Here is a 17053-nt window from a genome sequence, read left to right as displayed (position 1 = left end):
CCCTACCTCCTAAGAAAAGTTGGCTGACAAAATCCAAGACCAAAACAATGTTAATCACCTTTTTCAACAGCAGGAGCATGATCCATCGTGGATTTCTACCCGAGGATCAAACTATCACTGCGGAAATTTATGAAGGAGCTTTGAAACGGCTGCTGCAACACATCTGGCTGGTTCAGTCCTAACTATACTTGAGTAGATGGTGGAATTTCCTCCACGACAAAGCCCGGCAGCACCGTGCGATTCATGTGCTCAACTTTCTCGCTGAACATAAGGTGACTGTTCTTCAACACCCTCTTTAATATCCATATTTGGCACTAGCAGACTTCTTTATGTTTTCCCACCTTAAATTAGCACTGAAAGGTTTATGATTCACAGATGTTGCAGATATACATCAACACATGAATGCTGTGCTTTTAGCGATTCTACAAGAGGCGTTTACTGACAGTTTCCAACAGCCTCACAACTGATGTCAGAAATGTGTTGTAACTAATGGTTATTATTTTGGAGGCCAGTGATGGTTTCCATTATTTTCTGAGATCATTAACTGAGCTCTTTGAATGCACCTTGTACTACTTGTCTGCAGTTTCATGTCATATACGTATATGTAACATAATTCAAAGTCTTGTGATCATTTTCAGCCGTCTGCTAAATTTTTTGTGCATACATTAAAAATTTCAAATGTATCTATGAAGTAGAAAATCAGAAACAAAAATTCAGCAAAATGAATTGAAACAAACTATAATTCTGTATTTTTTCATCAAAATATATAAGCTACCAATATGATCATGAAATGCAACTCTTAGGTACATGCTTGAAAGGTAATTTCCCACCATCTAAATTTTTCTACAGTTTGCAACCCATTTTAAAGTCCTCTGAAAAGTGTTCAAGAGGAATTTCACAGTAGTTGGTTGAAAAATGTTAATAGAGGATTGTATATGTGGAAGGGGCCTGGAGAAATAGGAAGCTTTTGGAAGATTATGTACCATATTTACCTGACTCTGAATAGTAGATGACCCCCATTTTGAAGAGTTTTCTTGAGAAAAATGTATTTTTAGCATATTCTCACTTATGAAAATTACAAACTTTTATCTATATGAGACACCTGCCTAAAAAGTTACCATTACACCTATTCCAAAGTTATTCCATTTATTGGTTGTCTACGTTTTGACAATACAGGAAGAAATAAAATAAACAAAAAGAAATTGTTTATATTAATTTTTAACTTCAGTGCTGCTTTATTTTAGTCTGTTGTCTGTGGTACCACTTATATCTTCATTGTCACAAATATTTGGCTGCTTCTTCCGAATGTGATGTTGTGATTAAAATATTGACGTGAGAATGTTACAATGTCTTTTATTACGAAATTATACTGTCTGCCCACTGCTCCCACATTGGCTGTGTAGAACCAGCAGCTGACACAGCCCGTTTCGTTTGTGTCATATCTCATGATGAGTGTCAACAGAATTGCTGCACAAAACACATAAGTATGCCACTGGTCCCAGTCTAGACTTTTTGCATCTTCTGCAGAAATGTATGCTGCTGTTGGGTATTTGACCAGTTATAAAGTCAATTCGATTCAGAGTACAAATGAGTTCAGACAAACTGCAGTTTAAACGTGGTATTGGCAGCAAGACAAAATTTGCTATCCCTCGCCACTGCCCTCCACACATTCATTATGTAGGTCTCAGCTAACCTCATGACATTGTTCCCCCTCCAAGCTTTCCATAGTGCTGTGCTTGAGCAACAGTGAAACACAGATGGCTGTCTCTTCAGTGGTGCGGGTGATGAGTATCAGTAGCAAGTAATACGTAAGCAAAAGATTGCAATCAAAAAATCTGTCCAATCCTTGAACTTTTGCTTGCCCCACGATCTAGTGCTGTCTGTTGTTGCTATCTCCACAATAGATATTTGTGCAATAACAATTGCAATTAGTTTACTGTGATTTGTTTTGTTTGTTAGACATTTAATTCTGGATTAATTTTCTTTCATGTTTCATTGAAAGTCACCATCTTATTCTAAGGCTGATTAAAAACTAGTAACGTTTTCCCCTGGTATTCTGAAACGTGAACAACCGAATGTTCATTTGCAATGCACGTCATCAATCATTAGTTTCTTGTAACCAAATAAAATACTGACTATGGTCCAGAATCATGTAATGGTTTTTGAAGATTTTCACCTATGAATTTTACCTTTACTTAAGAGGTAGCATAATTGTATGTATGTGGTGTCCATGCACATATGAGAACTTCTGTTGCAAACCTATTCAAATGCAATTGATGTTCATGAGTTGATAGGATTTAATCTATTTCCTACAGTGTTTCACAAAATTGTCCATTTTTTTATGCAGAACATTAGACTGATGTTGTGCCTAGTTCATAATTTCTCATGCATCCATCCATTGCACTAGCACCAAGAGTCAAATGTCACATAATTTATAGAATAAGATTGATACTGTATCGAGCACTTCTGCGTATTTGGAAATCTTGAGCCCATTCAAACGAACGTATTGTATGCTAATCTCTAACCTTCGGAACTCTTCGAAATAAATTTATCTGAAACCTTGATAGCAAAAGCTTTATCTGTGAATGTAAGTTGAAAACACTGTAAAAATGTTTACCTCGGCAGCAATAGTTTAATCTGCAAATATAAGATGACCCCTTACTTTTTGAACGACGAATTTGGAAAAAAAACTCGTCTTATAATAGGGTAAATGCAGTAGTGGTAATACAGTTACTAAAAGTAATACACAGTCCAGTGACATTAACATGAGCACCACATATATTAGACATAAATGTGCAATAACCAGAGATGTCAGGTGGCAGCACTAGCAGTGGAGGGTTTATGAAGCAAGTCACGGGATGCGCAGAACTGTACAGTTGTTGGTGTAATGCAGAAACAGAGTGATTAACCTGATGTTCTTATGGGCAGAGAATATAATTTAGAATGCCAGCATCAAAATCTTACATACCCTTCTAAAGTTACGTTTCCCACCAATTTAAAAATATGGTTTTGAGAAAAACATGTTTGAAGGTTGAGTTCTGTTTTTACAGTTACAATGTACCTCTAGTCAGCAATCCCAGACCATACAGCAATCCTTGAATATATAAAATAAGTCCTCCTCCATCTTCCCTGTGTGCATGATGATCATCTGGGTCTCTTTGCAAACTTCTGTTACCTACTGTTGTGTTTGCTTTGTATGTGTTTTGTCCGTTGTTGTGCAGAAGGTATGACAGGCTGGTTTGATCTCAGGTTCAAGCACTTTCATAATTTCCACTGTTGAAATTAAATGCTGCCTCATTGGCTACAATGTCAACTTTTTTTTCCCCACTGTGAATGGTGTTAAGAGTTACCGACTAGATGCAAGCATTAAAGCTTTCATTGGCATTTCGAGTGTAACCTCCCAGGCATTGTTCTAGCTAGTCTTATGATAATTTGTTGAACTGAAAGGATTGACGGTTTCATTGGTAGCTGATATCTCCATTGAGTGTGCTGGGACACACATTCAGTGCGTCAGGACACTTTTTCACAGATAGCCTGATAACTGTATAACGCAGTTTCTGGTGAACTTGGGATGGACACTACAGTACAGTAGACATCTCAGAGAGAGGAAATAAGATCGATATTTTGCTGTTTCAAACAGGAGGTGACATCCAAATAAATTGAAAGTTAAGCATTTCTGCTATTGTTTGCTACACTGAGTTTCAGTTCCTGACACATCTGTGTGTGATTGGATGCTAACTTCAGTGACATTAACAGCATTTACATACAATCAGAATTTCTTTGGGTTTTGTGAAAGATCATTGGACAGTATTCTCCTATGGTACTCATTAAAGGCCTCACACATTGTTCTCTTGACTGCCAAGTTAGTTTCATCAAGCATCTCTATATATAGCTGTATACTATTATGCGGTTGTCTCTCTTTCCTTGGAAGTTCCTGTACAATGTCTTTATACCATTTTGGGCCCCTCCCATTATGAACTGTTCTGCTGGGCACATATGTATCCAGTGTATGTTCAACTATTCCTTTAAACTTGATCTATAGTTTGTCTGCATGTTCCGGTCCTGTGCTAAAAGTTTCAAGTTCCTCATTGAGATATGAACTACTGCTTTTTTTACCTAGTATACATATTTCTAATTGTTTTAGTTGCCTTTTGTACTTAGGTGATAAGAATTGCCACCATTGCCTCGTGGTCACTGATACAAGTTTCAATGTCCACTTCCCCCAAGTGCTCAGACATGTCTGTCGACAAAAGATCTAGTACATTTCGGTCATGAGCGGTGTTCCAAACTTCCTGTTCTAGGTAGTTCTCAGAGAAGGCATTTAGTAATGGTTCATAAAATGTTGTGTTACATGCACAGCTAACAAAACCATAATTTTCCCAATTGATTGTTGGCTGATTAGAGTATCAACAATGATTACAATATGACTGGAGAACTTTGGTCCAAGAGGAACTGAAGTTTTCTCTAAAATTTTCAGTTACATGAGTACGAGATTCTGGTGGTCGATAGAAGGATCCAATTAAAATTTTATATCCACAACTGATACTGAGTCTTGCCCAAGCAATCTCGCATGCAGCTTCAATTTTGATCTCAGTGGATTTGAGTTTCTTGCCTAGTGTGACAAATACGCCACCTCCATTTCCTATTAGTCTATCCTTTTAATATATGCTTAAATTTCCCCAAAAATCTCACTGCTGTCAATTTCAGGTTTTAACCAGCTTTTGAACCTAGTATTATGTGAACTTTTCTGCTTTTCAGGAGCTCTTCAAACACTGACACCTGGTTGCGAGTACTTTGACAGTTAACTAATAGGATATTAATACTATTGCTTGTGGGGGGCACTCCCTCGTATCTTACACTAATATTTTTGGGTCTCGTACAGCAGTTGTTATCTGGACTGGATGGAAAGTTGCCTAATAAAAAACCTTGTGCACACCCCACACACAGTCTGCTACCTTAGAAGCAGCCTCTGATGTGTACTGCACACCTGACCCATTTAGTGGGACCCTGCAGTTTTCAATCTTATTGTGCAAGTCCAGGAAGTCACAGACGAACCACGATCAGTTCTGGGGACAATGCTGCAAATTGTGAGGTTCATTGAAACTCTGTACACAATCCTGGTCTTACCAACTTTCTCTGGCAGTTGCTGAAATGATCCAAGGATAACCTTGGAGCTCAGATGACAGGTATTGTCTGTTCCAATGTGTGCCACAATCTGCAGCTGGTTGCACCCTGTTCACTCAGTGTCTGCCAGAATAGCCTCTTCAACATCTTAAATGAGGCCCCCAGCCACACACACTGAGTGCTGAGTGCACCTGGTGCTCCTTCCTGTCTTATGCTGTCATTTCCCTAAGAGGTACCATTATTTGTAATATGCTTGAACTTCCAATGATTAATAGACCCCTGTACCCTTTTGCATTTGTCTCCTCTGGAAGCAGGGCAAAGCAGGTTTTCCAGCAGGTGAAATGAGTACCACTGGCTCAGTTTCAGTGAAAGACAGAATCTCAAATGTATTGCTTAGGAAGTCACCTTGCAGCTTCTCTGGTCCCTGCCTACACTGTACAGGACAGGACACTGACTTTTGGAGTGAAATGGACGAGCAGTGACATATCCCGTACTTGCTGCAGAGGAGACAGTATTCACAGGAGAGACCAGTATTTGAGATACCTTTGATAACTCTGAAACACAACTTTCAGATGTTTCCCAGCACATTGATTCACAGCAACTACCAATCTTTTGACAGTAGTCAGGGCGATTTCCAGCTGATTATGAATGTCGCCTGTCACTTCCTGTGTTTGAGAACAGCATTTGCGTTGGAACTGCATTGTGGCTGGTAAAATGTTATAAAGAACAGTAAACAAATAACTTGAAACGAAACTTACCAATTATCTTTTAATCTGTTGAGCTAAAAAGACAAAGGCATGCTGGAAAGTAGTGTCTCCGAATTTTTAATGCGTGAACTCATAAAACTTTTTAAGTGAAATAAATGTTGTTAACATTTTACACCTTTATTCTGTGTGTTTACATATCTATTTCTCAACATAGTTACCCTGATGACGAACACATTTTTTTGCAATGAGAGACCACGTTGTTGGTACAGTCACAGTAGAATGTTTCTCTTTGTTGATGGATCCACCACCTCACCTCTGCTTGCACCATTTCATTACTACCAAAGTGAAGCTATGAAAGGCATTCTTTAAGTTTTGGAAACAGATGAAAATTGGATAAGGCCAACTCAGGACTGTATGGAAGATGAACAGTGACAGTGAACCTAAGGTGTCAGATTATTGCAGACCTCACAGTGCTTGTGTGTGGTCTGGTATTGTCATGCTGAAGGAGAGAATGCGACATGTGTGGCTGAACTGTTCGATTTTGAAACTTGATATCAGCATACCATTTATTAGGTGCCGACATAATTTGAATTTGTCATAATATTTAATTGTATTTTTGATTCTGTACATACAGTGTGTCAGAAGGAGAAAGATCTCTGTTCAAGAATTTGAATGAAATGATAATTTGGAGAAAAATATTACGTATAAAGATGTGCTCCATTTTAAATGGTTTTTGAGATAACCAGTTCTAAACATTTATCATTGTTATGAAATGGTATAATTTTTGTTGTCCACTTAAATGTGTTATCTTTTTTAATTTCATCCAAGTTGCATATGGACAGAGCTAAGCATCAGCCATTTCTTGTGCTTCTTCTTGCATTCACTTTTGCATGGATGCCACTGTGATAAACTTTTCCTTGCATTATTGCAGCTAGGTAGTTCTCATCTCCCTTGAGTGCATTTGGTCTTCAGATACCTTTATTTCAGTTGAAGCTATTTTTATACTATTTTCTGTTACTTTCTGACTCTGGCATGACATTTTTTTCTACCATATTGTACTTTACTTCTATCAGGCAGTTAATTTGTATCAGCCTACTTTCCATATATTGCTGGAGTGTCATGAGTGTTCTCCTTGTTGCCCATAGAATTGCAGTTTTTTCTACTTACACGGTAGTGTGAGTTTTTCAGTTTCCTCATACAACACCACATTTCATTGAAATTTGTATTCTTGCTCTTCTTTCTTAGAAGCTAGGATCTTCCTCAGAATTTTTCACTCCTTTGACTGTGTAACACACATTTTGTATTCAGTGTGATACATTCAGTTACATAGATTTTTTAGTTTTAGCAGTGAATTAAAGTGCCTGAGATCAATATTTTTGTTGTACGCATTGAACATAATTGGTATGCTGTCTGCATTGTTTTTTCTGATTTCCTTAATGACAGTAGAATTGTTTTCCTGCAGTACAATACTTGTTGTCTCTGTTTTTACTATCCATTCCCCCACATATTCACATTTCTGGACTTTCTTAATTTTTCCATACTTGATCTGTAATATTGATGTTTCGTGTGTATCGGTAATTCTGTATTTTCACAAGACTTTTGTAATCCTGTCTTTATAGAATTTTTTAAAGCATTTCAGTCAGAATCTTCACTATTTGTATGTCATCTGCTGCTACTAGCCATCATCTGCAAATGCCAGTCAGTCGGTTTTTGATTTACTCTACCTGTTCATTTATAAAATCATGTGACAGGCTGCCCATGTATTTCACATGTGGCTTTTTGTTAACTATTATTATTTATGCCTCAGGCTACAAATTTACTGAAGTTCACAATAAATTTTCGTTGTGTGAATTCGTAATAAGTTTTGGATAGTTCTGAATAAATTTTGAACAAATTTGAAGTTAGTATCATTGCAATTTTAAACATATTGTTTAACATAAGTGAACATATATCACTTGTCCTAGTGTGTATCTGCAGTTCTTTTTTATGGAAGCAGTTTCTATCATGTGAGTTTGTTGTTAATCTCAACACACCTTTTTTCTGTGCTCTTCTATCTTTATTTAACCTCATAAACAGTAATCTCTCAGGTATGACAGTCTTAGGGCTCAGATAAGCGTTCTTTCACAACAGTGCCATTAATTATGGACAGTACAGCTGAAGCATTGCTTTGCATAATCATAGAATGTTGATGGATTCCACCATGCTTGAGGTATATTACATTTTTGTGTGGTGTAAACAATGTGAACTTGTTATTCAGTTTAAAGTGCAAATAATTGCGTTGTCCTGTCATTTGTTCCTCCAAAACGATACGGCCTAAGAAGATATCACTGATATATACCTTACAACACAAATTATATATAAAAACAAAGATGAGGTGACTTACCGAACGAAAGCGCTGGCAGGTCGATAGACACACAAACAAACACAAACATACACACAAAATTCAAGCTTTCGCAACAAACTGTTGCCTCATCAGGAAAGAGGGAAGGAGAGGGGAAGACGAAAGGAAGTGGGTTTTAAGGGAGAGGGTAAGGAGTCATTCCAATCCCGGGAGCGGAAAGACTTACCTTAGGGGGAAAAAAGGACAGGTATACACTCGCACTCACGCACATATCCATCCACACATACAGACACAAGCAGACATATTTAAAAGACAAAGAGTTTGGGCAGAGATGTCAGTCGAGGCAGAAGTGTAGAGGCAAAGAGGTTGTTGAAAGACAGGTGAGGTATGAGTGGCGGCAACTTGAAATTAGCGGAGATTGAGGCCTGGCGGATGACGAGAAGAGAGGATATACTGAAGGGCAAGTTCCCATCTCCGGAGTTCGGATAGGTTGGTGTTGGTGGGAAGTATCCAGATAACCCGGACGGTGTAACGCTGTGCCAAGATGTGCTGGCTGTGCACCAAGGCATGTTTAGCCACAGGGTGATCCTCATTACCAACAAACACTGTCTGCCTGAGTCCATTCATGCGAATGGACAGTTTGTTGCTGGTCATTCCCACATAGAATGCATCACAGTGTAGGCAGGTCAGTTGGTAAATCACGTGGGTGCTTTCACACGTGGCTCTGCCTTTGATCGTGTACACCTTCCGGGTTACAGGACTGGAGTAGGTGGTGGTGGGAGGGTGCATGGGACAGGTTTTGCATCGGGGGCGGTTACAAGGATAGGAGCCAGAGGGTAGGGAAGGTGGTTTGGGGATTTCATAGGGATGAACTAACAGGTTACGAAGGTTAGGTGGGCGGCGGAAAGACACTCTTGGCGGAGTGGGGAGGATTTCATGAAGGATGGATCTCATTTCAGGGCAGGATTTGAGGAAGTCGTATCCCTGCTGGAGAGCCACATTCAGAGTCTGGTCCAGTCCGGGAAAGTATCCTGTCACAAGTGGGGCACTTTTGTGGTTCTTCTGTGGGGGATTCTGGGTTTGAGGGGATGAGGAAATGGCTCTGGTTATTTGCTTCTGTACCAGGTCGGGAGGGTAGTTGCGGGATGCGAAAGCTGTTGTCAGGTTGTTGGTGTAATGATTCAGGGATTCCGGACTGGAGCAGATTCGTTTGCCACGAAGACCTAGGCTGTAGGGAAGGGACCGTTTGATGTGGAATGGGTGGCAGGTGTCATAATGGAGGTACTGTTGCTTGTTGGTGGGTTTGATGTGGACAGACGTGTGAAGTTGGCCATTGGACAGGTGGAGGTCAACGTCAAGGAAAGTGGCATGGGATTTGGAGTAGGACCAGGTGAATCTGACGGAACCAAAGGAGTTGAGGTTGGAGAGGAAATTCTGGAGTTCTTCTTCACTGTGAGTCCAGATCATGAAGATGTCATCAATAAATCTGTACCAAACTTTGGGTTGGCAGACTTGGGTAACCAAGAAGGCTTCCTCTAAGCGACCCATGAATAGGTTGGCGTACGAGGGGGCCATCCTGGTACCCATGGCTGTTCCCTTTAATTGTTGGTATGTCTGGCCTTCAAAAGTGAAGAAGTTGTGGGTCAGGATGAAGCTGGCTAAGGTAATGAGGAAAGAGGTTTTAGGTAGGGTGGCAGGTGATCGGCGTGAAAGGAAATGCTCCATCGCAGCGAGGCCCTGGACATGCGGAATATTTGTGTATAAGGACGTGGCATCAATGGTTACAAGGATGGTTTCTGGGGGTAACAGATTGGGTAAGGATTCCAGGCGTTCAAGGAAGTGGTTGGTGTCTTTGATGAAGGATGGGAGACTGCATGTAATGGGTTGAAGGTGTTGATCTACGTAGGCAGAGATACGTTCTGTGGGGGCTTGGTAACCAGCTACAATGGGGCGGCCGGGATGATTGGGTTTGTGGATTTTAGGAAGAAGGTAGAAGGTAGGGGTGCGGGGTGTCGGTGGGGTCAGGAGGTTGATGGAGTCAGGTGAAAGGTTTTGCAGGGGGCCTAAGGTTCTGAGGATTCCTTGAAGCTCCGCCTGGACATCGGGGATGGGGTTACCTTGGCAAACTTTGTATGTGGTGTTGTCTGAAAGCTGACGCAGTCCCTCAGCCACATACTCCCGACGATCAAGTACCACTGTAGTGGAACCCTTGTCCGCCGGAAGAATGACGATGGATCGGTCAGCCTTTAGATCATGGATAGCCTGGGCTTCAGCAGTGGTGATGTTGGGTGTAGGATTAAGGTTTTTTAAGAAGGATTGAGATGCAAGGCTGGAAGTCATAAATTCCTGGAAGGTTTGGAGAGGGTGATTTTGAGGAAGAGGAGGTGGGTCCCGCTGTGACGGAGGACGGAACTGTTCCAGGCAGGGTTCAATTTGGATGGTGTCTTGGGGAGTCGGATCATTAGGAATAGGATTAGGATCATTTTTCTTCGTGGCAAAGTGATACTTCCAGCAGAGAGTACGAGTGTAGGACAGTAAATCTTTGACGAGGGCTGTCTGGTTGAATCTGGGAGTGGGGCTGAAGGTGAGGCCTTTGGATAGGACAGAGGTTTCGGATTGGGAGAGAGGTTTGGAGGTAAGGTTAACTACTGAATTAGGGTGTTGTGGTTCCAGATTGTGTTGATCGGAATTTTGAGGTTTTGGAGGGAGTGGAGCTGGAAGTGGGAGATTGAGTAGATGGGAGAGACTGGGTTTGTGTGCAATGAGAGGAGCTTGAGGTTTGCTGGAAAGGTTGTGAAGGGTGAGTGAGTTGCCTTTCCGGAGGTGGGAAACCAGGAGATTGGATAGTTTTTTGAGGTGGAGGGTGGCATGCTGTTCTAATTTACGGTTGGCCTGTAGGAGGATGCTCTGAACAGCCGGTGTGGATGTGGGAGAGGAAAGATTAAGGAAGCACCCACGTGATTTACCAACTGACCTGCCTACACTGTGATGCATTCTATTTGGGAATGACCAGCAACAAACTGTCCACTCGCATGAATGGACACAGGCAGACAGTGTTTGTTGGTAATGAGGATCACCCTGTGGCTAAACATGCCTTGGTGCACAGCCAGCACATCTTGGCACAGTGTTACACCGTCCGGGTTATCTGGATACTTCCCACCTACACCAACCTATCCGAACTGCGGAGATGGGAACTTGCCCTTCAGTATATCCTCTCTTCTCGTCATCCGCCAGGCCTCAATCTCCGCTAATTTCAAGTTGCCGCCACTCATACCTCACCTGTCTTTCAACAACCCCTTTGCCTCTACACTTCTGCCTCGACTGACATCTCTGCCCAAACTCTTTGTCTTTTAAATATGTCTGCTTGTGTCTGTATGTGCGGATGGATATGTGCGTGAGTGCGAGTGTATACCTGTCCTTTTGTCCCCCTAAGGTAAGTCTTTCCGCTCCCGGGATTGGAATGACTCCTTACCCTCTCCCTTAAAACCCACTTCCTTTCGTTCTTCCCCTCTCCTTCCCTCTTTCCTGATGAGGCAACAGTTTGTTGCGAAAGCTTGAATTTTGTGTGTATGTTTGTGTTTGTTTGTGTGTCTATCGACCTGCCAGCGCTTTCGTCCGGTAAGTCACCTCATCTTTGTTTTTATATATAATTTTTCCCACGTGGAATGTTTCCCTCTATTATATTATAACACAAATTGAGAGACAAATAACAGACAATTTGATTCCTGTGTACCATGTGGGTCTAGTTGTAAAATGTAACTTCTGTTACATAACTTGCATGGTGAAAATATTTCACACATGGTGAAGATGAAATAATAACAATCTTTCTACATGTAACATGTTGCCTTGCATGTGTCAATTGAACATTAAGTTTGACAGAAAGTCACTGTATGTATGGTGACGGGACTGTGCTGAATGATGATAACAAAGTGTTACCATTTCTGTCCATATTGTTGAGCTCTTGATTCGGATTTAAGAGTTGCAGTGGACAATGTACAGTTAATAATGTTAAAAAACTAAGAAACCAAATGTGATGATCTAGAATTCAACAAGTGGTAATGGCATTTAACATCAACAGGAAGATGTGAAGCATTTATTCAGCCACAGTGAAATAATTAACTAATGCTTCACTCTGATGTGGTCATAATCACACAACACAGTCACACAACAACACCCAACTGTGTGCTTTTATGGCAACAAAAGTATGAGGAGGATAAATGTGCAAACAAATTATCCCACACACACACACACACACACACACACACACGTTTTGCTGTATCTCGTCCGAGGTAGAGCAGAGCATCTTTATATGACCTCTAATTCCCAGATGACTTTCTATAACTTATAAGAATATTGATCTTTCATTCTGGAACACTTTCTATACACGCATGAAATTTATATTTTTAAACATATTCCTTATTGCTTCTCTGACAGGATCGTGTGCGCACTGAGTCATACCGAGATGCCATAATGATGAATAAATCTGTAATAGAGAAGAAAACAGTGTTAGATCTTGGTTGTGGAACAGGTATATTATCAATGTTCGCAGCATCAGCTGGTGCTGCAAAAGTTATGGGCATTGATCAGTCAGAAATTATTTACAGTGCAATGGATATTATCAGGTATTAAATGAATGTTTGAATTATTTACAAAAAAAAAAAAAATATTTTTATCACTTTGGTCAGTCATTATTACATACATTTTATAATAATATTCCTCTTTTATCCTTCCATTTTTGGATACTTCCATTATTTGTTAATTCTTTTGTTGAATATTTAATAGCTTTTTTCATACCTATAAGTGTGAAGAAATCTTTCAAACGTGTGTTGTAGTCAACCTCATTTCTTTTGTAGCAAAACAAATCTAACCTAGTATTGTGCTTGGATTCAGGAGGAAGGCAGTTCAAATCTCTGTCTGTAAAAAACTTAGGTTTTACATCGTTTCCCTGTATTGATTTAGGCAACTGCTGGGTGATTCCTTTTCCTCAGTTTCCTTCTCCAATTTAAGTTTGTGCTTTCTACATCTACGTAGAACTCCGCAAGGCACCATACGGTGTGTGGCAGAACATACCCTGTACCACTACTTGTCATTTCCCCTTGCAAGTAGAACGAGGGAAAAACGAATGTCTGTATGCCTCCATAAAGGAAATAATTTCTCATGTCTTATCTTCGTGGTCCTTACACGCGATATGTGTTAGCAGCAGTAGAATCGTTCAGCAGTCAGCTTCAAATGCCGATTTTCTAAATTTTCTGCCGTGTTTCTTGAAAAGAACATCGCCTTCCCTTGAGTTCCCGAAGCATCTCTGTAACACGAATTTTTCGAACCTATTGGTAACAGATCTAGCAGCCTTTGAACTGCCTCAATGTCCTCCCTCAATTCAATTTGGTCTCTAGTGGTACTGTCATTAATGAGACATTAAATCTTAATCTTCCTTCCTTCTTCTAAACTACTAAAAGTTAATGCAGAGAACAACTGTGCCAACATATAGCAGAAAAAATCAGTTTGTGAAAGAATGTCTTTTCATTCACACCAAATAGAAAGCTAATTTGACAAAGTAAAGCACATAATGAATAAATGAATGCATGCATAATCTCAAAACACAATGGGCTACAACTGTAATTAGAATGCAGTTTCAGTCCAAAGCAGTGTAAATGCAGTATCAGTATCATACCTAAAATGTTAAACATCAACACTAAGTGCTATTTGTACTTATTTCTACTGTCAGTACCAAGATTTGGAAAAAGACTTTACCAATTACAGGTCTGTGTCAGTAACTCTCCAGATAACTCTTTCAGTATTAAAGAACCAACATGTTGTTGAAGATGTATATCATCATCAAAAACTTAATCTCCACACTCTGTGGGTAGTGATTTCTCTCTTTGAGTGATCAGTTGGATGTGGAATGAAACTGAAGATTAATTATAGAACTGTTTATGCCTTTACTGATGTTTACGATCCCATTGGGGGCACTAAAAGCTAGTTGAAATTTAAGATTAGAGAATTCAGAAATGACTAATCAAACAAGTTGATAACTGTGTTTAAAATGCATTTTCTCTTCTGCAATTGCTGGCAGCTTGTTAAAGGAACTTCCTTGCAGATTAAAGCCATGAGGTGGATTGAGATTCAGACCTGCTCCCATTCCTTTTCCATCAGTAGCAGCACCTCAGTTCTGCTTTCACATTTGTCAGGTTTCATACAGTACATACCATGCTGTAGAGTGAAATATAATTTTTTATGTCAAAACATTCAACTCCTTTTTGTGTTTGGTTCGAGTCTTCCATCTTATAATTTTCTTATTTATTTTATTTTATCTATTTATTCATTTTTTTTTGTGGGGGGTGGGGGGGTGGAGGCAGGAGGTATTTGATTGGATTTGCATGTGGGGATGCAGTATATTGTTCTCTCATCTAGCAGTACATGCTGCATGATATTAGTAGTGTGGTGGCAGGATACAAAATAAAAATGATCAATTATAGCTGATAGAGACCTTGAGCGTAATGAATATTCAGAGACGATTTGTATCCAGCAGAAAACAGGAATAAAAGAGACATTTGTACCTGGTTTAATATTATGAAGGCAAAAAATTAAAGATAATTATGGAAAATTCTGAACGTTTTGAAGGCTTTGACCTATATTACTACTCAGTGCTTGATTTGTGATGGCACGCAGCAGTACCCCATACCTCTGATGGAAAGAAATGAGAACTGTAGGTTTTGAGACGTGGTATGATATGACTTCAGTTGATGCAATCTCTTTACAAACCAAGCACTGGGACTACTACAAAATCTTATAATTTGAAGTTAAGTTGTGTTAGAGGGACAAAGACCTTTAAAATTTGCACAATGATTACTTTGAAGTGTAGTTGTGACAAGTTTCTGTACTAAGTCCAAGGATTAGGTATATATTTCTTCAGAGAGATTTTACTGCTCCAATATTTTATGAATATAAAAAGTTAGAGTTTATGTGCCAAAACATGTATTTTTTCTGTAAAGTAACAGAAGTTTTACAGGTTTTCTTCCCTTCTAGGGAAAATGGTATGGATAAAAACATTACTCTTATAAAGGGTCGGCTGGAAGATACTGAATTACCTCTGGACAAGGTTGACGTCATAATTTCAGAGTGGATGGGCTATTTCCTGTTATATGAAGCTATGCTTGACAGTGTTATTTATGCACGTGAGCACCACCTTTCGAAAGGTGGTCTTCTTTTACCAAATCGATGCACAGCAAATATAGTGGGCATTGAAGATAACGGTAAGCAGCTTTCCAGCATGGTAATCCATTGTGTGATAGTTTATTGCAGTATTAAAGTGTGTACATATGATACTTACTATACAGCCCAAATAATCATATTGGGTCAGATAATTTTGGTTTACTGTCACAGAATGACACAAATGTGCATTTGATCCACTATAAATTCTTACTTGTTTTTCTTTTCCTTTTGGAATTACAGATCGCCACAGACAATTAATTCACTTCTGGGAAGACGTTTATGGTTTCCGCATGACCTGTATGCAGTCAGAAGTTCTACGCGAGCCATCTGTTGAAGTTGTGCCCAGAGATAAAATAGTAACGAGCTCCTTTGTTTTGACTGAAATAGATTTGTACTCCTGTAGTACTGACTGTATCAATTATACTTCAGAATTTTCTCTGGAAGCATTGAGAGACTGTACCATTACTAGCTTTGCAGGTTACTTTGATGTGTTCTTTGATCTTCCAGTACCTATTCAGTTCTCAACAGGCCCTGTTTGTGAGGCAACTCACTGGAAACAGACAGTATTTTTCTTAAAACAACCTATTCCATTGCAAAAAGGTAAATATGATACATCTAATGAATGAAATGCTACATATTTTATCATGTGTTATCATTTTACGCCTTTTTCTTTCTAACAGGTGAAAAACTTACTGGAAAATTAACATGCATGCGTAAAGAAGTGCGTTCACTGGCTGTAACAATTTCACTCTTGGGGCAAGTGCATAAGTTTACATTAACCTGAAGTTCATTTCTGAAATGAAATGTCATAAAAAACGGACTTGAAGATGCAATATTTTAAAAAAATAAATTGTTTGTTTTATACATTCTGTTTGGAAAATTTTATAAAGTATTTTTTTCCGAAAATTATAAAATTTGTCTACTTTCTTTGAAACTGATGGCAACACTAAATGTTGGTGCATACCATAACTTTCTTTTAGAATGTGTTACACAAGATAGTAAAAATCCCCTCTTACTAAGTAAAATGTACAAGTATTTCTGAGGGTGATGTATGCATCCTCAGAATCCCTACTTCTGTCACTCTCCAACAATTTTTCCAAATAAAAGAACCTTCAGCTGAAGCAGTGAAAGCTGGGCCATAAAAATAATGTCAAAATGATCGATTAAATTTAGGGTGAACTGCTGGACGTTGCAACGTATATGCATGAATACCTTTGTATTATAACGCTAGAGAATTTTCTTTATACCTTGTTAAACTCTTGTGTTCCTATGAAAGGTTTCATAACTGCCTTCCACTGCGTAGGACACTGATTACTTCAACTGCTGCCTTTTTGGATGAGTCGGTGTTGGTATACCATTTTCATCATGTTAATATGAAACTGGAAGATTGTAACTTGAAAGCAATGGAAAGTGTGTATGTAACCACTTATGGTATCATTAAGGTCAACAGACACATGCACAGAAGTGAGATTACTGCTTAGCATACTTTCACGGAAACCAGCTACCTACGGCTACCCTTGCTAAGTCAGAAAGCAAGGAAGGGAACAGTAAAATGTGATATCACTTTCTCGGAAACCAACCACCACTGGCAACCCTGCTGGAGGCAAGTCACTCGCTAAGTCGGGAAGGGAACGCGTGCCAAGTGTGTGTGTGTGTGTGTGTGTGTGTG

General features: G+C 39.5%; 1 protein-coding gene across 1 annotated transcript in view; it reads left to right on the top strand.

Annotated features, from left to right (window-relative positions):
* Positions 1-16318, top strand: part of LOC124621970 (protein arginine N-methyltransferase 1) — a 99859-nt gene extending 83541 nt beyond the window's left edge. Inside the window, exons 5-8 of the mRNA XM_047147504.1 lie at positions 12607-12794; positions 15199-15425; positions 15625-15984; positions 16065-16318. Of these exons, the coding sequence (XP_047003460.1) occupies positions 12607-12794; positions 15199-15425; positions 15625-15984; positions 16065-16168 (879 nt within the window). The 3' untranslated portion in view covers positions 16169-16318. The remainder of the gene's footprint in view (positions 1-12606; positions 12795-15198; positions 15426-15624; positions 15985-16064) is intronic.
* Positions 16319-17053: the final 735 nt, after the last annotated feature.

This window comes from Schistocerca americana, chromosome 7 (assembly GCF_021461395.2).
Source record: "Schistocerca americana isolate TAMUIC-IGC-003095 chromosome 7, iqSchAmer2.1, whole genome shotgun sequence".
NCBI classification, from domain to species: Eukaryota; Metazoa; Arthropoda; class Insecta; order Orthoptera; family Acrididae; genus Schistocerca; species Schistocerca americana.
The sequence above is the reverse complement of the archived record's forward strand: the minus strand, read 5'-3'. Positions and strand labels throughout refer to the sequence as shown.